Source organism: Macrobrachium nipponense, chromosome 4 (genome assembly GCF_015104395.2).
Source record: "Macrobrachium nipponense isolate FS-2020 chromosome 4, ASM1510439v2, whole genome shotgun sequence".
Lineage (NCBI taxonomy): Eukaryota > Metazoa > Arthropoda > Malacostraca > Decapoda > Palaemonidae > Macrobrachium > Macrobrachium nipponense.
Window position 1 is genome coordinate 140,648,265 of NC_061100.1, and position 21,840 is coordinate 140,670,104.

General features: G+C 36.8%; 1 protein-coding gene across 7 annotated transcripts in view; it reads left to right on the forward strand.

The window, feature by feature from the left end:
• The window catches only part of LOC135211236 (FERM domain-containing protein 4A-like), a 770,148-nt gene that overhangs the window by 430,837 nt on the left and 317,471 nt on the right, over positions 1–21,840 (forward strand). The window contains exon 2 of one of the 7 annotated variants that reach the window (XM_064244498.1): positions 8,979–9,365. The exons of 4 other annotated variants lie outside the window; for them this stretch is intronic. In XM_064244498.1, the coding sequence (XP_064100568.1) occupies positions 9,324–9,365 (42 nt within the window). In that variant the 5' untranslated portion in view covers positions 8,979–9,323. Of the gene's footprint in view, positions 1–8,978; positions 9,366–12,855; positions 12,877–21,840 lie in introns of those variants that run through there. 2 more of the 7 variants (XM_064244499.1, XM_064244503.1) reach the window with 2 other exon arrangements.

Genomic DNA, 21,840 nt, shown 5'->3' on the forward strand with positions numbered 1-21,840 from the left:
CCTGAGAAGTCTGGCAGAGCACTGGGAGATGACAATTTTAAAGAGTAGGCCTCTTTAAAATATAAGCTCCTCGGTGGCGTGATTGGTATGGTGTTTGCGTCCCACCTCGGTGGTCGCGGGTTCGATTCTCGGCCATTCCATTGAGGAGTGAGAGATGTGTATTTCTGGTGATAGAAGTTCACTCTCGACGTGGTTCGGAAGTCACGTCAAGCCGTTGGTCCCGTTGCTGAATAACCACTGGTTCCATGCAACGTAAAAACACAATACAAACAAACAAATTTAAAGAAATAAATAATAATGTTCAATATGTTTGTGTGTGTGTGCGTGCGTGCGTGTGCGTGCGCGTTTATTTCTCTGTGCTTTATTTTTTCGTTTAATTTATGGAAATCTTTTCGCCGCTGTTACTGCCATACTCATAAACTTTACCTTTCCTAAAAATGAAGGCCTTTGGGTCTGATTAAATAAACACCAACAATATTTTTTTTCCTTTTTATTTCCAGCTGGCATGCAGAAAGTATGAGAATATTTTGTTGAGGTTTATTTATAATCTCTAACATCATGTGCTCCGTCTTTTATATTCGTATGGAAAGTTAAAATACATAAGGTCTTTTGGACGATTGATATCTATCTTTGCGTCATTGAAATATATGTAAGAGTTGGAGGTCACTATTGTCTTCCCTCCAGGTTTCCGTGTCTTATGTTAATTATATGCATCCATATGGGTTTGTCAGAATATGATTCTCTTGTTTCAGTGCATTTTATCGGATTTGCGACGTTATCTATCTCTCTCTCTCTCTCTCTCTCTCTCTCTCTCTCACGTGTTTGTGTGTTTGGGTGTTGTTTATGCCCTAAGAGGATGGATCCGCAATAGCTATTGACCTTCAATTCTAATTCACATTGACGCTGCTGATCCTCCTCAGTCTCGGGTAATCTTGTGTCTGGCCACAACTAAATACCACAGAGAGAGAGAGAGAGAGAGAGAGAGAGAGAGAGAGAGAGAGAGAGAGAGAGAGAGAGAGAGAGAGAGAGAGAGAGAGAGAGAGGTTTATATCACTGTGATTTTACTTCCCCGAACCTAATATTTTTCCACAAAAAGCAGAAGAGAATCCTCAAATATCAGTAATTTCAATCTGATTCGGGTCTGAGTATTTCATTGGAATTTGGTAACGTATTCGTTTTAATGATAATTCTCATATTCCGTAGCTAGAAAACTGACATCGTGCAATCTATTCTGAATTGTTCTATGAAGACATTTTTATCACGACAGTTTCCTTCCATTCCGTTCCTTTAACACGATTTAAAGAAGTTGGTTTATTCTTTTAATAGGAATTGCTTTTCTCTCACAGTAAGGGAATCGTTTCCTTTATATAGCGTATTACATTTGTTCCGCATAAAGAAAAAATTGGATAAAATCCATTTTTCGCACAAGGACGAAATTAGTCATCTTAAGAGAGCTTTCAGCTCATTTGTGTTGGTAAATTCAATAAATAACATAAAAGAGTATCTGGAAATCTTAGACATTTGAATTCTTTGCATTTTTTATGAGTGTTGCATATGCAACTGTAATGTGGATCTGTCGCATTACTTATTCATCTAAGGTTCTCTGTGAATCTATTAATAATTCATATTCGTAAGCAAGGCATAAAAAATTAACAACATGAATAAGTGTTAAATTTATCTTAGTTTAACCAGACCACTGACTTGATTAACAGCTCTCCTAGGGCTGACCGGAACGATTAGATATTTTTACGTGACTAGGAACCAATTGGTTATTAGCAACGGGACCTACAGCTTGTTGTGGGATCCGGACCACGTAATATCGAAACATGAATTTCTAATCGCCAGAAACAAATTCCCCTGATTCCAGGTTGACATAGTTAGGACTCGGACTCGCGACTACCGTATCGGTAAGTGAGCACTTAAACCACTCGTCCATCGAGGAACTAGAACACCACGGATAAAGTTATGGTCAGACGAGTAATATGATGCTGTCCTATGAATACCATCCTTATGTAGTTCATATTTGGTGTACATGTAATACATACATTTTACTACTGATTTTTTTTGTTAGTTCAGAAATTAATTATTGATATCTGGGTGGTAATGAGTTAAATGTTATCCATTAACAACCGCAGTCACGTTGAAAAGCAAGGTTCCTTCTGTCAGAAATTCACTCACGACTCTGCTACGAATTTAACGTGATGCTGGAAGCCATTGTAATGCTTTTTCTAGTTCGCGTGATAGTCTTTGTATCTTTCGATCGTAATCATAGGTTTTCTTTCTCTTTTTATGTCCTGTTTTCATGTCCAAGAACGGAAGAGGAAGTGGATTAAACTGTACAACAAGTCATAGTTTTACTCTGTCGAAACTTCTAAAGTATCTGATTAAAGTTAGCTAATAATTAACAGCATTGTTTGATTTTCTAAGGGAACAAGATTTATTGGATTTGTGAACAAGATAGAACAGACGTATCTTGAAAGTAGTAATATATATATATATCTATATATATATATATATATATATATATATACATATATCGAACTACAAATGTCCTTTAATATCTAATATATATATATTTATATACTATTATATATATATATATATATATATATATAATATATATATATATATATATGTGTGTGTGTGTGTGTGTGTGTGTGTGTGTGTGTATGTATGTATGTATGTATACACAAAGTGTGTGTGTGTGCAGGGAATCGCTCCCACAAAAATTCCCTTTATTTCTTTAGCAATTAAAGTTCTTCATTAAAACTTCTATTACTGAAATTACCTTCCTCGCCGAACGGCGAAGTTATTTCCGTTTTGCTTCATCTGGGAAACTTTTTAATGTCTGGCGGTAATATAGTTTTCTCCAGTTAAGTAATTAAAAGTTATTCCTCCCAATTAGAGTGCGAAGTGTATCTTAGGTTTTTATTTTATTTTATGCCTCGCTTTTTGTTTCTGTTATTGTTGTTGTTGTTTCTGTTGTTACGGTTTTTCATCTGACTTACCAGGATCGTCGCCCTTCGACTCCTGCCTAATTCTGTTTTCTTGACAAGACGTCCCGTTTGTAGTGTTTGTTTATGTGCGCGTATATCAGTCTCTGGATGTTTTGAAGAGGAGAGTCTTACGGCCATTGCTTGGCCAACAATACCTCTACTGTGCGGACAGTTTAGAGGTGTAATTAGAGAGTATAATTGGCCTCACGTTCCCCTCTTGGGAGCTATGAGGGTCTGAAGGGGGTGTTCAGGGAGCTGGGGTTACCGGTCCCTATCAGATGGACTCATTTAGCCTCGTTAAACTCCAACGAGATAATACGAACCTTGAGTGCCGCTTGCAACCTCTCGGCTCCCCTCAGAGGTCTCTCTCTCTCTCTCTCTCTCTCTCTCTCTCTCTCTCTCTCTCTCTTCTCATGCTTATTCTGTTGCCGCAGTTTCTCAACCTCTGCAGTTGTTCTCTCCATGCTTATTATTTTAATTTAACGAGATAAAATTATCATTCTTTTGGCCTCTCCTCCTCCTCCTCCTCCTCTTCCCCCTCCTCCCCTCAATTGCTAAACTTTGGAAACCGTCATAATGTCTTGGATTCTCATCGTTTGGTGTAGTCTCTGCAATTGGGGGGGGGGGGGGGGGGGGGGGGGGGGGTGTGAAGCGAACCAATGTGAACAGGTTGATTGCCTTTGTCTTAATAATAATGGTGATGCGTCATTGACAATTTTGGTTTTGTTTATAACAGATTGCCTTCACGTCATTCTTCACTGCTTTATCGTAGTGAAGTCATGATCGAGAGAGTAATCAGTTTAATGCAGTCTTACATCACACCGGATCAGATAACCACTTTCACTATATTTTCACGTCTGAGGGCCATTTCGCCTTCCGAACAGCAGGAAGGAAAGAGGTATTTCCCTTACTGGATTATCGAGAGTATTCGTTGAAATTTTCTTATTTATCTTTCATTTCTTTATAATCTCAGGCGTCCCCTTTGTTTACTTTTTGATTCGCTCGGGGTGTTGACTATATCGTATCATCTCCGTTATGAGTTTTTTCAATTATTGAATTGTCTTAGTTATCGATGATTTGATTTTATGCTTTTATGACATATCTACGTAAAATTTCGTTACATTTTCATTGGGGGTGGGGTGGGGGGGGGGGGGTGTGTGGTTGTGACATGTTTTCCTCTTTATTGCCCATCTGTCCTTGTGCTTATCTTAACCATAGCGGCCACTTAGTTTGTGTTATCGTCAGTTCTTCTGCTGGGTTTTCTTTTGTCATTCTCCAGTACTCAGAAAAGTAAAAGAACACTCGATGAAGACAGGAAAATTATTTTGGGCTTAAAAATGAGCGCCTACTTTTAGTTTTCTGTAAATTAAAACTTTTGCGGTGGCTTTTTCTGTCCGCCCTCAGATCTTCAAACTACTGAGGCTAGAGGGCTGCAAATTGGTATGTTGGTCATCCATCATCTAATCATTGAACATAGCAAATTATAGCCCTCTGCCCTCAGTAGTTTTTATCTTATTCAAGGTTAAAGTTAGCCATGATCTTGGGTCTGGCAACGCTTTAGGGTAGGCCACCACTGGGCCGTGGCTGAAAGTTTTTGGGCCGAGGCTCATACAACATTATACCGAGACGACCGAAAGATAGATCTATTTTCGCTGTACAGAAAACTCGCCCCGAAGAAACTTTGGCGCATTATTTACTTGTTTCTCATTTGTGCCAATCTGTATTAGAATTTATCGTAAAGCATCAGTGTTCGTTGCTGTGGAAACTGCCTGTTTTATTTTAATGTTGAATGTATTTTCACCCACACTTATATCAAGAGTAATGCTTATTGTTAAGAAGTTCAGCTCTGTGAAATGTGCTTTATGCAGTTGATAGTAAAAAAAGGCATAAGTGCAATAAAGGTTTTTATTCATTTTTTATTTTTTGTGACAACTGCGATACCAAGGTTAAAAGAGACGAATTTGAAACCACTTTTTAAGATGGCAGAAGGAATCAGTATTACAGTAACTGGAAAGGGCTACACAGGTTGAGTATCTCTGTCTTCAAGGTACATTAAAAGATTATAATGTACTGACAGTAATATTAAAGCATTTCACGGATGAGATTTAGCTGTGGTCATGACAGCTGCTGATAATGATCGCTTCGGTTGCAAACAGTGGATTTGGCAGCTCTCTTGGGGATCTCTTCTGACGTTAGTTTGGCTACTAGGGCTCGTGCAGATGCACACGAAGAGAGAGAGAGAGAGGGAGGGACGGAGAGAGCCGTTTCTACCATCTTCCCAGTAGCGTCTTCGTTGATTTTAATGGAGATAGATGGTCTTTCCGACAAAATCTAAGGATTTTCATTATTGGAGGAACCTGAGGAGAGATTTAATGAATAAATACAGACCTTCGAGGATGTATTCCACTGAGCGAATCGTGTCTCGGCATTTCTTTCTCATTCCTAGAATGAAGAGTTATCGTCGTTGCGTTGTCATCGTAAGAAACAGTTGTGAGACTGTTACGCTATTTTGATTCGCGGACGGATGGAGTTTTGTGGGTTATTACGTAATGTCATATAGATTTTTTTTAATGGCAATGTGTTTCTTTATTTCTATATACGATAGCGTTAAATGCCCTTTGATAGATCATAGTTTATAAGGCAAAGAAAAGATTAGAATTTGACTGTTATTCATAATGCGGATACCCGTAAACCACGCTACAATTGAATATACAGAGAGAGAGAGAGAGAGAGAGAGAGAGAGAGAGAGAGAGAGAGAGAGAGAGAGAGAGAGAGGCTTAGTAAAATACTTGAGAAAATATGGTATTGATAAAAACTTAGAAATTAACATTCCTAATTAGCATGAAGACTATGCGAATTTATTTGGTATTTTTAATTTATTTTGTTGTTGTACCCGTACATTGAGCATATGCATAATAACTCAATAATTTGTATATATATATATATATATATATATATATAAATATATATATATATATTTTTGTGTGTGTGTGTGTGTGTGTGTATGTGTGTGTGTATGCGTGTGTGTAATGTGTGTGTGTGTTTGTATATGGTTGTATATGTGTGTGTCTGTATGTGTTGTAGTCTATGTGCTTGCTTGGTAGCAACCTTTGTGACTTTTTATCGTGTCTGTATGAAAACCCCAGGTCCTTTTGAATAGAGTCCTTTCAGTCCTCGTATAACTAAGTCAAGGGTTAAATATAAAATTAAGTGTGATCCCAGAATGTCACTTATTCCGAGAATACTTTATAGTTGATCGTTTTTAACTGAGGTGTTTCTTTATATATTCATGGAGACATAAAGTCAGTTATAGGTTTCTATTATTTCACGTAGATGTTTTAGAAAAGCTTTCTTTTCTATTAAAATACAGACGTTCGGTATTATTAGTGAAATTGCTAAAATAGATCACACGAATTTCAAAGATATATATGGTAAGAAAACTCAAAATCCAGCTATCGTAAAATCCGAGGTCTGCGAGTGAGTATCAAGACACTTCAGATCAGTGTGCCATTGAGATGGACATATCTGTCAATCATTATTCCCTGTGCCACCATTGGAAAAATGGTCTGACTGAAATCTAGGGCCAATTTGGATCGCATCACTGAAGCATGTCAGGCACTTAATAATTGAGATACTATATCAAATCCAAAGCCAAAGAAAAAGTTAAATAAAATGCTGATGGCTATTTTAGTAAGGTATGTCCCCTGAAATGTCATCAATTTCAGGACAAATGACCAGCCATAGTTTGACGATACGTGTAGAAAAGCTTACCATGACAAACAGACCAAATTCAACACATGGAGACGAATTCGTTCACATGAAAATGACACCATTTTTTGGTGAAAGAAATTACAGTAATTCTTGAAAGAGGAATCTTGAGGGAATGACTTAGTCTCATCTGTGATAGACTTTAAAGCGGGGGTTCTCAAAGTGGTCGATATCGACCTCCAGGGGTCAATAGGATCATCCAAGGGGTCTATGAATAGTCAGAGGATCAAAATGGCGTCGATGAATAACTAACGTGTCGGAGAATTTAGTTAAATCTACTCGTACATCTAAAGTTCCAAACATATTTTCTTACTAGGTGTTACTTTTTTTTATCATACTGAATGTCAAGTACTAAACTAATTTTCCTCAAATTGATTCTAACATTGTTTATTTGTCTTTTGAATTATTAAATGCTAGGCTAATGGATCGATGGAAAATTTGAAACGTCATAAGGGGGTCGAGGAGTTAAAAAGTTTGAGAACCCCTGCTCTAAAGGATTGTTAACTGATAGTCAATATATGCATACTATAGGAAGCACTTAGGTACCTGCGATGCTCCTTTATATTTGACTTGCCCTTGATAAGGGTATCGAGTGATGAGTAATTCAAACAGATTTTAACGCTGCTTTCGATTGAGTAAATCGCTTATTAGGATTGCTTCAAGATTTCCTTACATGTAGGCAGCATCGAGCTGCTGTAGGTGGGACCTGTAGCGTTCCAAGACCTATCAAGTGTGAAGTTCAACAGGGCAGTGTTCTTGATCAGCTGTTATTTCTAGTGCATACGAGTAATATAGTCGTTGGCCTGGCAAACGAGATTTTTCAGCATGCCTTGTATTTTAATAATATACTCACATTTTTGTTTACTTATCTATTAATTTGTTCTTTTATAGTAACTGATCTCTTCTTTCTGTATTTCTGATTGCTATCTGTTACTACTTTTGAAAGAAAACCACATTCTGTGGAAGCTTAAAATTTCAAGTCCGTGTCCCCTGTGAGCTTGTTCCATATGAATAGGGTTCTTTCTCTGAATAATAATAATAATAATAATAATAATAATACAGAAGAAGATTGGTCAGTATCTGAAATGAGTGTAAAAACGGCCACCCCCAAACAGAATAGAGTAGGTGAGAAAGAAAAGAGAAAAAAAATGGATAAGTATTAAGACCTGAAAACAGAAATAAGAAGGCTATGGGATATCCCAGTGGAAATTGTACCCATAATCTTAAAGGGATGCTCGGCACTATCCCAAGATCCCTGAAAAGGAACCTGGAAAAATGAGATGTTCCAGGACTCATGCAGTAGAGTGTGTTTCTGGAAACTGGACACATAATAAGAAAGGCGATCGACTCCTAAGGAGGCAGGATGCAACCCGGAACCCTACACTATAAAAACCACCCAGTCGAATAGAATAATAATAATAATAATAATAATAATAATAATAATAATAATAATAATAATAATAATATTTTGCTTTAAGGGAGTCTTCTCAATATGAATTTAAAGATCATACTGAATTTGAAGAAATGAAGACCAAAGCATCCTCTTAATACTCTCTCTCATCTCTCTCTCTCTCTCTCTCTCTCTCTCTCTCGCAAGTTACCTTGACAACAAAGCGTTAAAGAGCATAACGCAATGATGCCCATGCGGAAATGAGTTTTAACTTCGTTAGTAATGTCAGGCGTCACACATCGATTCATTTCCTCCGAGCGCTTCACAGATATCGTGGGTTTTGGTGAAGCGTTCGCCGCAGCGGCTTTGTTTTTCAGGGCCCGCGTCTGGGTTTAGGGAAGCATGAAAGGAAAATAAAACGCTTTACAGTTAGTGATTTACTGAAGGTTTAGAACGAGAATTATAATAAAACCTATCTTGCCGTTCCATATATCAAGAAGCACACGCACGCGCGCGCAAACACGTACACACACACACACACACACACACACACATATATATATATATATATATATATATATATATATATATATATATATATATATATATATATATATATATATACTGTTCATGAGTACTGAGGGACCTCATTGATATGTTAGCATTGCTTAATTCGATTTATCAGTATATTAGAATAGTAATTTTGTTTCGTGTGCGTCAAAATTGTTTCTTTCTAACATGTACGATATTTTTCGTGTACATCTTACCGCCCTAATTATAACCTTGTATTCACTTTCTTTTGTTGTGTATTCTTCGCGGCTCAGTTACCATAAATGTGTGAGATGCCCAGAAATGAAAATGAGTGGAAAGCTTTCGCCTCCGAATGTTTCGTTATGTGTGTTTTCGCCTCAGGTGTTGTGAGATTAACTAAGAACACATATTCCTTAAGAAAGTGAGAGGATCACTGTGAGTGGCAGGACGCTAAAACAAAAAAGAAGTGTTGTATCCCAGGGACACATTTCTGCACGTGCATTTCATTCTAGTGTAGGTGGTGTTGTGAAGGCCAAAAGCTGTGAGGTTGATCTCTGGGAGTAATATCATGTGCTCATTCCCTCCTCACACACACCACCTCACGCTGACACCTCACACTCATCTCGCAATCGAACACTATGTCTCGAGAAAGGATAGAGCGTCGCAAACTTTGGCTTCAGGTGAGTAAACAAAGTGTATACCTGTGTGAAGGTCTCTCTCTCTCTCTCTCTCTCTCTCTCTCTCTCTCTTATAAAATGTTAACTGTTTTTATGAACTTATGAACGTGTGCAACTTCTTCTTTATCAGGATAAATTTTTAATCATTGTTAACGTATTCATAGTTTTATGACAGTTGTCATAATAAAATTTTGGTCATACCCAGTTTTAGTCCGTTGCATAATTAAAGTTGAACGAAGAATCTGTACTTAATGAGCACTCTTCCATACTTGGCAGCTACCTCCCTTTTCTTGTCTGCCTTTTGGCGTATAACTGTTAATGTTAAGCAGGTGCCAAAGGTCAAAATATCTGGCTCTTTTATCTGGCACCAGTGCCAACTCCATGTGGGGTTGTGCTCCACAGTTGTATATATGCTGGAATAACACCAGGTAATCCAAATTTCGTTAGTCGTTTGTGTGTTGGAGAGTATTTCTCTTCTCGTCAATCAAACCAGCGTACATTGCATTTTATCAAAGATAAGCAATTAATAAAGCTGTTTGGCGAAACCTAGTAGGTAGTATACCAGGATTATCTGGAAGGACAATGATTCAAACTATTAGTCTGACTAAATATCGTTCCCAAAGAGTCTCATCCTTCCAGCTTGTCATATCTAGCGAATGGTTATGTTTTTCGAGTAATGTTTATTCACTATGCAAAACACAGAGTGAATGAATGTAATTATGCAAATTTATGATCGAGCGATTGTGAAATGACTCGTGCTTGTCATTTTTGAACATTTTTTTGCTTCGAAGACAAATTAGTTTGTAGAATTGAACGATCATTAATAATATACCAATTAAGTTAAATTTAGTGGCATAATTGGATGATATGCCCCCACTTTATTTGAATCGTCAAATCGTGATCCTTTATCAGTGTCCGTCACTCAAGTAATTACTGGTATGCAACATCCTTATTTTTAAATTTGATTGTATTCGGATAAGACCAATGAAGTTCCAAAAATGTTTGGAGGTATTATTTTGAAATGATTCAGAGTAAAATCCGTCCATTATATTGTCCAGAAAACTTAAAAGATATTTTGATGAAAATGTGTTTGGAATACTTACTGAAAACCGAAAGCTAACTTATTGGGTACCACCCATTCTTAGGGAGAAAAACAGGCGTATGATTAAACTGTGTATGTATATATGTATACATATATATAAATATATATAATATGACATATGCATACACATATATATATGTGTGTTGTGTATGAAGTCTTTTCTCTTAAGTAGTTTAGAATACGCCCAACCTGTCCCTCTTGAAACGAAGATGAAGAGACTTCGATAACTTGCACCACAGAATCTTAAGAGGCTCTTTGGTTCTAGCATGAGTGGAGGTCTGTGCCAGCTGAATATTGACATCTTGCGCCCAGTGTTTTATCGAATGTGGCCCTGAATGTTGTCACATCTCCTTTAAGAAAGAGAGGAGAGAGAAGAGAGAGAGAGGAGAGAGCCAGGAGAGAGGAGAGAGAAGAAGAGAGAGACGAGAGAGAGAGAGAGAGTTGTCACATGGCAATTATTGGAACCATATTCATATTTTTATATGAACGTAAGTCATGTTAATGAATATTCCACTATGGATCTTAATTAAAGGTCTGGTGTATGCATTCAGAATTCGAAGTCAACTAGTTTGTAAGACGCTGACCTGTCTTAAAGTACCACAGAAGTAGAACTGAGCATGAAAAATTGAGCACTGATCAGTTATAAGGGTTGCAATAGTTGTGTACTTCATCTCTTGTATGTGCCTGGAATGCTTTTGTCGTATTTTTAGTAATCTTATAATTAACGAAATGTTGGTGTTTCATATTCAGTAGTTTACCTTGTATCTAAAGGACAGTATAGATGGCTGATTTCGGGATAGCCAATCTTCATTAAGGTTATCATTTACCATTTGAAAGTGACTTGTGGGACCCAGCAGAACGATTTCACTAAGCAAGGTTACATTTCTTCCGGTGTTTAACTAAAGCTAACTGTACTGAATGCTTTCATTGTTTTATTTCCTTACAAAAATTGAAAGGTCAATAACTCATCAATATGCATCGTTCATGCCAGTGGAAACTTGATCACTATAGCTGGTTCACTTAAGGTAGATTCTTGGATGAGCCCTATGCTTACGAGACGTTTGTATGGCGGCCGCTGATTGGCTGGTACCAGGAGGTAGGCAGCTTCTAGCCAATCAGCGGCCGCCAAATAAACGTCTTGCAGGTATAGGGCTCACCCAAGAATCTACCTTATGTGAACTAGCTATAGCAGGACTAAGCAGGTGTTTCAGTCTTCATTTGTTACTGACCGGTTCAGGAGAAAGGGCGTGATGGCATGAAGCTATAGAGGAATCGGCAACAATCTCTCTCCTTCTCTCTCTAAGTTGCAACTTGATATAGTGTATCGTTTTAATTACAATTAATCAGTTTAAAATTCGATCTGACGTTGCATCTTTCAGTACCCCGTTCAAATGACCGATTTTACAAAGGTTTCCCGGTGTTGTGGAACCTTAGCTCATTGAGTAAATTATAGAAAATCTCTCATGCATTCTCTCTCGATTTAGCTTCGCTGCTCACAGACTGAATGTTCAACGTTCGATTTCCGAAGCGGACATACAAGGATGGAATGAGGTGGGGTCCTGCGATAAAAAATCAGTTACGTCTCCGTTGACCCAAGCAGTTAATTACCGTATTTTGAGTCGGAGCTAGGATGCCTGCAGAGAGAAAGGAAAAAGCCGTAGATATGAGTGCTCAAAATGTGTACCATCTCAGCGGCGTGACGTTTCATGTGCCTCATTCAATTTTGGTTTTAAATTAAAACAAAAGATTTTGGGTTTTATTTCGTGGAGATGTTCGCTTTTCTCCGCCTGTCCCATTTCTTTCATTAAAGTATCCTTTGATCAATGTAAGCGGCACAGTAAGCGCCTCAGTGGCGTGGTTGGTATGGTGTTGGCCATTCCATTGAGGTGTGAAAGATGTGTATTTCTGGTGATAGAAGTTCACTCTCGACGTGGTTCGTACGTGACTGCATTTCTTGATTTATTAAACTATTTTGTTATTCATATCGTGGAATTTGATTTCTTGCTTGAGCTGTGGATTCGCCCAACATAATCCAGCTCATCTATGAACACGTCTGTCGACATTCCTTCCGAGTTCAGTTTAGAACTTTATCAGTGTCACTTGATATGGAAAGGACACCTTGAATAATTCGATTTAAACTCGGATAGGCGCTTTTCATACCTAGAATTCATATTTCGGATTGAAGCCCTTAATTCTGTTTTCAAATTGTGATTGACGCTTTCAGTGATCAGAAGTCGCGTATGTTGACCCCTTCAACTTAATTGTAGTAAAATTGATTGAAACTTGAATGGCCCTTTTGCTAGTATATAGATTTTAAATTGAAGCGAAAGACTTTTATAGTAATTCCTTCTAATTTCCATTTCAGGTGAGACTTGTATAGTAGTTGTGTTGAGGAGTGGCAAATCGATGTTGGTAAGTACCGTCTATAGACCATTCTGTTTTGAGACAACACTAATACCCTCCTAGAAAGCACACATACATATATATATATATATATATATATATATATATATATATATATATATATATATATATATATATATACATACATATACATATACATATATAACTACACACACACACACACACACACACACACACACATATATATATATATATATATATATATATATATATATATATATATATATATATATATTTGTAAGTGTGTGTAGGGGAAGCGGCAGGTCTGCTGCAGACAAATCATCATCCCATGTCACTAACAGGAGAATGTGGCGATTGCATGAATACTGTAATCATAAATCATAATAGTCTTGATTCTTTGTATCAGGAGCCGTGGCAAATTTTCCAGATAAATCAGGGTAGTGGTTAGAAACGGGGGCAGTTGCCAACCGACCACCTTCATCGTCTCAGGTCGTCGTTCAGCGGATCCCCAGCTACACAAATAAGAATATAATTTTATGCCTTACACTGAAATAGTTTCGGTCATCTTTTTAGAAAAGCTTTCTGCCAAGGTTTATCTAAAGCAGCCAGTAGAGGTAGGTAACAGAAGTGAAGAGGCCAGTATTCGTCGTCTTGCACCCAAAGACGAGCGCAGGAAGAATAGCCTAACCAGTACGTTCCCAATCAACGACAGGATATTTTAAACCACCACCATAGAAAGTATGATTAGCAATTGCAGCTAGAGTTATGTTGCATAAAATATTCTAGGGGCGAATTATTCAGCTTAATACTTTTTCCCAAAAGAAGGATTATCAGTTTTGTTACGTGACAGGCTGCAACCTTTAAAGCCCCACGTACGTAAAACTAGCAGTTGCCTAAAAGCATATCGTTCCAATAGATAAACTTGTCAACAGACTGAACAACCTGATGTATATGACTTGATTAAAACGATTTTGCGTGCTCCTCGAAATCAGGAACATTTCTTTTCAGTGGGAAAAAAAATGTTCGTATGCATCTTTTATATCACTACTGTCGAACTTCTGACTTAATAGCTACCCGTCAGGTTGGAACCTTTTTTTAGGCGTTTTGTGGCCTAAAATGAGCCGTCTACATCACTTCTCTCCCTTTTACCAAACCCGAACTCCATTTTTTCGTTTTCTTGTCATCCCCGGTCTTCACAAAAGTCACATTTGCTGTATCCTGCGATTTAGTAAAACGATACTATTTTCCGGGTTTGTTTTGTTCCAAGACCTTTGTTTCCCATATATTCTTAAGAAAAAAAGATAAACGCGAACTTAATAAATACTCATTATTTTTTGTCATAAACGTGTTTTTATATCTCTACTTATGTACTCGTTATATAATACATAATGAGTTAAGAAAGTTTTAGGGAATTTGTGTTTACTTGAACCTGTGTCTAGTTGAAGTAAATAAAAAAGTGAAAAAATGCATATATACAGAAAGAGAAGGAACCTGTGTCTAGCTGAAGTAAATAAAGAATAAAAAGAGCATGCAGTAAGAGAAAGGAGAATGAAAGGAATACCAATGCACCTCCATCTATCATCTTTGAGAGTCCTTGACGCTGACAATAAGCAATTTGTAAGACGCTCAATATCTTCAGCATTTATCATTTGCTTGTTTAGTTTGAAGAGGTACTCTCTTTACTTATTCATTTGTTTTGTTCGCATGTTACGAAGTAGTAAAATGGAACCATTGATTCTCTACTTTAGAGTCAAAGTTCATACTAAAGATTTGCTCGAAAACTAGGCGTGAAGATGGGAGTTAGGTAAGGTTAAAGAAGTTGGACAGCTAAGTTAAAAGAGACTAAAAGGTGACGGATGAAAAGCAAAAGGCCGAAAGCAATGTAGTAGAGTACGAAGAGCACTGCCAAGAACCTGTAGTAATTACGATCTGCAGTATGCTGCGTGAGCCCCACTTACGTTACAGTTCCGTAAGGGTAAGACTGTAAAATGAATGTGTATAAACATTACGTGCAATAGAAGAGAGAAAATGGTGGTAAAATTCGCATTGTTTATCTATTAGGCGTTGCAGCCGATTGGACTTAGTCGGAAATGGCTGCTTAAACAAATAATAATAATAATATCTATTAGGCGTACACTTATATGCTGGTATGTATTATATGGGGAAATGTCTATTTATTCTTTAATATTATAAACTTTTGGTCTCTTATTGTCCCTCACCTTCCCCCTCAATCAAATGCAGTAGTGATTTATCTCTCTTTAAAAAGAAAAAGAATTCAACCTTCGATCAATATTTATGTTAGTTTTATTCTCTCTTTACAAAATCAAGTCATTATCGGGGCCTCTACAAGCCATTTATTAGTCGTAGTAGGAAACAGGACTGACTTGTGCTATTAGTCTGGTGGCTGTCTTGTTTCGGCTCAGTATCTCAATTCTTTTCACGCTATAATTGCTGGAGTTATGTGCCTTGATTTTTCCTGATCCGAATTGAAATCCTTTCAAACTTGCTGTTGAAAAGCTGTTTGTTTTTAGTGAAAACATTGTATCCTTCTGAAGAGTTAACGGATATGCTGATATACAATTGCCAGAAGTTTGTAATGGAGATTTGGTTGGATTTCTTTAAAAAAAAAAAAAAAAAAAAAAAAAAAAAAAAAAAAAAAAAAAAAAAAAAAAAAAAAAAAAATTGTTTCTGGCCTCTGGTCACTTAATTGCATCCATATTTGTGATGTGGGTGCAACAACAGGTTCTTATCGGTAGCAGATAACAGAAAGACAACCAGAGCACAATAATAATTCGAGGCAAGAAGGCTTTCAAAACAGAATTAACTTGAAAAGTATCCTTGGCTGATCCAGACTCAGTCAACCAAAAATGATGCCCGGAGACAAAAGGTAGGAATTGGCCTCTGGCCGGAGCTGAACAGAGTGCTGAAGAGGGATGTTGAAATGGGCAGATGACTCACTTATTTCGTTGCCTGGTATCACACCCAAACCGAATTCCGACGACTTAACAAGATCCTAATCTTTGCCTTGAACTTTAGCATGTGCTTAATATTGGCCCCTCGACATTGTCATTTCTAGATAGGGCGAGGAAGGTTCAAGTTTTGTCGCTTTTATTCTTGTGGAAATAACCGTATGGTTCGAGGTCTTTACCCTGCAAAATACGTGCTTATTTCGATGAATAAGAACTAAGAAATACTAGTGTTATCTAGGTTTAGCCTTGGAGGAATATTCCTCCAAGGGTTTAGCATTGTGTCGATAAATATTCACTGATTATTTCTTTAATAAAAGATAGTCCTGGAGTGCGATGCTGAGTGAAAGATAACGTTAAACCAGGAGATTAAAATTAATCTCGTTTCCTTAGTTACTTTATATTAATCTGATACGTATTTATCACAAAATCTATTGCATTTATGGAAAAGATGGTTGTATGAACTTTAGTAAATTCTCAAGGTTTTTAAAACTCTCTCTCTCTCTCTCTCTCTCTCTCTCTCTCTCTCTCTCTCTCTCTCTCTCTCTCTCTCTCTCTGAGTTTAAAAGAGGCGAAAATGATGTTTAATTCCGCGCTCTTTACGGTCGTTCCAGGGATATTGAACTGAAAAGTGGAGGCTTCAGAATCCTTTGAAAATTTATCGGAGCCTTTCATCGTCGAAGATGATTTACGGAATTGAAAAGCTCGGGAGCATGTGGCTTTCACCTTTCTTCCTATTACCATATAATTTGATTTGTAACCCCATATATTCCTCTGATGGGGCAAAATTTCCCTTCTGTGCGATATGGTCTTCTGTCACTGTGGAGAAACTTCCTTTATTGTTATTATTTCGTGGATGAGGCTTCATGTCATTTTGTTATGAAAGTTATTGGGTTTACCGTGTCCTTCATTCCATTGACTTATATCGAACGGATAAATGGATTTTCCTTCTTTCCTTACCGAGGATGTTTAAGTTGTTTAATTCAGGACTAATTACCCGTGCAGGATGTGCTTATGTCCTGCTAAACTAAGTCCAGACAGCTGATACTTAATCTAGTACTTACATTATTCATGCAGCAGACCAATATTCTGATTTGATTACCCCTAAAGTTGATGTTAACAACTCCGTTAACACGTTAAATAAACTGTATGCCTTACGTTCGTCAAAAATGTTTAATGAATTTATACGACATTTTAGCATCATTTACTGGCAATACCGTTTTCTCATTCCTTTTCAAAAATCTTACGCTTTTTGCTTAAGCTCTTGCAAAATAGCCTGTGTCATGTTTAAAGGAGGATTTTCATTGACATTTAATGGTCTTTCAGAACCTGCCGGGAATTCGTTGTCTCTCGTTTTCTTTCTCATTAAAAGATTGAAAAGGGGATGATGGGCAGGAGGTGAAAAGAGCTTTGTGTAAAATAGTTAGCAGTTACAGACTTTTGTTTTCATTTTCCTCATAATTCAGAAGGGCATTGATTAAAATTACAGATGAAATTGTCTTTTAATGAAATATCGAAGAAAGATACAGTGTTATGTTGGTAATTTCCTAAAAGATTTTGCTTCAGGCGAATATCTTCCTTCAAAAGAACACTTTTCTTATAGGAAAAAGATTGAGTCCAAACGAAGAAGAAAACAATTTATTGTGCAAGAAAACCTTACAAAGCATAGCACAACAGGCAACCCGGACGTGGTATGCGTGTAGGGGAAAGCCCTCTTGAATGAATGGCATTGGCTGTGGTATTATACATACCTTTTCCACCCTATTGATTACTAGACAAACGTCATTCATCAGGGCTGATATGGTACAAAGGTAGTACTACAAAATTTAAATACTTACAGATAACTATATTGGGAAATTACAATATGTTGAATAGGAATTACCCATTAAGTGATTGCACTGTATAATTAGTCTTAAGTATTACAAGATATTGAACTTTTATATATATATTTTTCAATATATAAAAAAATGATTTGAATGTCTGCTTTACAAGATACACGAAAAACAAAAAAGTGCCAGATTTTATATTGCATCATATTTATTCAGGCAGCTGTGGAGGGCGGACAGAAGGTCGTTTCATGGATTGCCCGATGATTCCATCAAGCGCCAGAAGGATAGACATGACAATTTTTCATTTTCCTGAAAAAAAAAAAAAAAAATCTCTCATAAAAGTGCGGTAAAGAGATTGTGAAATTGTAATTGGCAGATTTCCAACACCTGACGTCAAAACGTCAATGTTTTAATGGCTGACGTTTATATTTTTCCCGGATATTTAGTTTAACAAATATCTGCGGTGGCAGATGGTCGTCGATTTGTCCGTGTCGTTTAAATGTTTGTCCCTCTTGTTTTCTTGTCGAGTTTGGTTCGATGCGTCGGTATTGGACCGTTTTTATTTGATTTTCTTTTTCGTTTGTTCATTTGGGGTCATGAATGATGTGACGGATATGTTTCTGGTAACAGTGAAATTGATAATAATACGGTTACCAAAATATTTGGCTTTGATATGAGCGGGACAAGGCTTTTTAGGTCCGGATCATCCCAAACAAAAGTGAGCAATCCTCACCCTGAAAGGTTCCTTCTTCCTAAAGTGACATTCCTAATTCTAATTAATCGCTGTCACGAGACCCGCGTAACATAAACTTCCTAACAAACGGACAAACTAATAAAAGGGATCTAAGCAAGTACATAACGTCATTGTTGACGTAATGATAATAGTGAGTTTGGTATTTACAGACATTAAAGCCTGAACTGCTGTACAGCAGTGGCTTCAGAGACAAAAAGCAACGATCATTGCCACGGTCATAATTAGAGTGGGTGACAAGAGAGAGAGAGAGAGAGAGAGAGAGAGAGAGAGAGAGAGAGAGAGAGAGAGAGCCTCCTGTTACAAAGCAAGACTAGAGGCCACCCAACCTGACAGATTTTGTGTAGCTTCCTTCATGCCTTCTGGATCTTCCTTATTTAAATGAATTTATACGTTACCATGAAATCAAATACACCAAGTCCAGTAGTTGTTACTGTTTTCATAGGGGCTGAGCGGGGGCCGTTGAGTATTGCTCTCATCCATCCCGAGGTATTTCCGCTCATCCTCCCTTGGTATTCCTGCACAGAAGGAATAACGAAACAGGCGACCTTCATGCGCACCTTTTTCCATCAGTCCTTGCGCGGCACATCCTGCAGGGATGGGAAAACCCCATTTATGCATCCTGAGCAATTACAATCCTGGCGTCTCCATTGCAGTGATATCTTGACGTCGATGTATGACGACTTACATCCGGGCCATCATTGCACGAATGTGTAGAGGCCAAGAGGGCACCTGTGCAACAGCTCCATTGCAACAGCTTCGTTCTGGCATGTACGTAGTATGCAATGAGGTGTTATTATTGGTGTCGTTGACATTAATTGCGCTGCTGAAAGGTACAATGGTGCCATTACGCTGCTGACTGGTTCAAGAGCGTAGAACACTCATGAAACAGATTTATCTTAGGGCCTCTGTTCACATAGCTACATGTTCTCTCACACATATATACGTAAATATATACACGCATACAGAGTAAGATTTTTTCATCTTTACTCTAAGGCTTTTTTTCTGGCAAATGTTTAAAAAGGCCTCGAATAAAGGTGAAAGATATTACACTTCGTGTTTGAGTTTCCTCGTGGCTATTGACGCTATTTAGAATTTATATCACGTTGTTATTACAGTGATAGTCAAAAAGTAACAAAATACATTGTGAATATGTATGTATAATATATATATATATATATATATATATATATATATATATATATATATATATTATATATAATATATATAGCCTTGTGTTTATTATACATACATACACACATATATATATTATATATAATATACATACATACATATATATATATATATATATATATATATATATATATATTATATATATATATAGAATTGGACGGTTCAAAAGTGCCTACATCTAGGATATATGTATATATAGAATATTTGGTTCCTTTAACATAAAGGCACAATCGCTTCTGAAGGCTTGAAATAAAGATTCTCCTTTTTTATTATAGATAATAATAATAATAATAAAATAATAATAATAATAATAATAATTAATAATAATAATAAAGGAGAAAATCTTTTATTTCAAGCCTTCAGAAGCGTTGTACCTCTATCTTAAAGGAACCAAATATTCTATATATACATATATATAAGTATAATAACACACAGACACTATATATAATATATATATAAGTAATATATATATATATATATATATATATATATGTGTGTGTGTGTGTGTGTGTGTATGTATGTGTATATATGTGTATATATATATATATATATATATATATATATATATATATATATATCTAATAAAAAAGGAGCCCATAAAAACACCAAAATGTAGAGAGAAAAAGTACTATATTTCAGAGACTGCTGTCTCTCTCTTCAGGTATATGAATGAGAAAAGTTTACAGAAAAGGTGGTATTTATACCAAGAGATTCGTCCACAAGTAAGCCAATTTAGGTCACCCCCGCTGATAATCTTCTTAAGCGTTGGTTGAATGAACACTGCGTCGACGATGTCCGATGTCCAATTCCCTTTTGAGATGTTCATTACCTGCTTCTCTTTTATTAAGGCCGATTCCATCATTTGACTCTTGTACCGGCAGTTGCTGCTATAAATTACACGTGACATATTCCAGTTTATTCTATGGTTATGTCATTTATATGAATTGAAAATAGCCGAGTTCTGTTGTCCATACCTAACTGACCGTTTGTGTTGTATTAATCTCTGGGAAGTGATTTACCTGTAAATCCGATGTAAGATTGGTCACAGTCCTGGCATGGGATCTCATATACCCCAGAGTCTTTGGGCGATGTCTTTTGTTGGACGTTAATCAGGGATTTGGCTAAGGTATTTGGGTAGGTAAATGCAAAAGGGTTGGATTTCCCAAGGGTGTGAGTTACTCTCTTAATCGTCTCCAGGTGGGGAATTTTTTATTTTATTGTTGGTGTGTCTCTGGTCTTGTCTTTAGGGGTCGGTAGAAAATTACGTTTGCTTTTTGAATTGCTTTCTCAATTATATGGTCAGGATACTTTAAAGATGAAAGTTGCTTGCGAATTAGTTCAAATTCTTTTTCCAGGAAATCTGGGGAACAAATTCGTAAGGCTCTTAAGAATAGGTTGCTAGCTAGACCTATCTTGATAGTATTGTCATGATAGCTAAAGTAGTGAATATATGAAAGTGAGAACGTTGGTTTTCTGTATATGGTAAATTTGTATTCTGTCGTGTGTCTGCTATTATTAAAACATCAAGAAAAGGAATTTTGTTGTCTGTTTCCCATTCAACTTTAAATTTGATGCTGGGCACTAATGCGTTTAATTTTGAGAGGAATTCATTAAAATTACCCCACCCTACCTCGCTTTTAAAACATTTTACTAAATGCTTAAACTGACCTTCATAAAGAAATATACTGTTCCCCGCAGGAAAATTCATGATAGCCATCCACTCGCTAAAAAAGTAGTACGTATAAATAAGTAGTAAATCGACAAAAGACAAAAGGCAAAATTGTGATAATGGAACCAAAAGACTTCTACCTCGACAAAATCCAAACCTGCTCCTTAGCGACAAAAAAATTCAAATACTAGAAAAAACTTGACGAAAAATCCCCTCCAGAACGTTCCACAGAATTTTTTTACGGAAAGTAAGATTTAATTTGGCAAGACAAAAAGAGTTTATTGACTATTAGAGAAATTTTAAAGTGAATTAATCCTAAATTACCCTACTTTTATGTCTTTCACCCAAAACTCACAAGACAAATTCTTCCTTCAGGCCCATCGTTTTCATGCCGCGGAGCTTTCAATACCAAAACCAAAATTTCTAAATGGTTAGCTTGGCCTACTTTCTCCTTTTTTAGGCACTTTTTCTTCCCAGTCACATCAAACATTCGGTAAAGACTTTTGTCACAAATTCATGAGAAGCACATATACCACTTCACAACATAAAAAACTTTTAAGCCTTGACGTAGACTCCCTATTC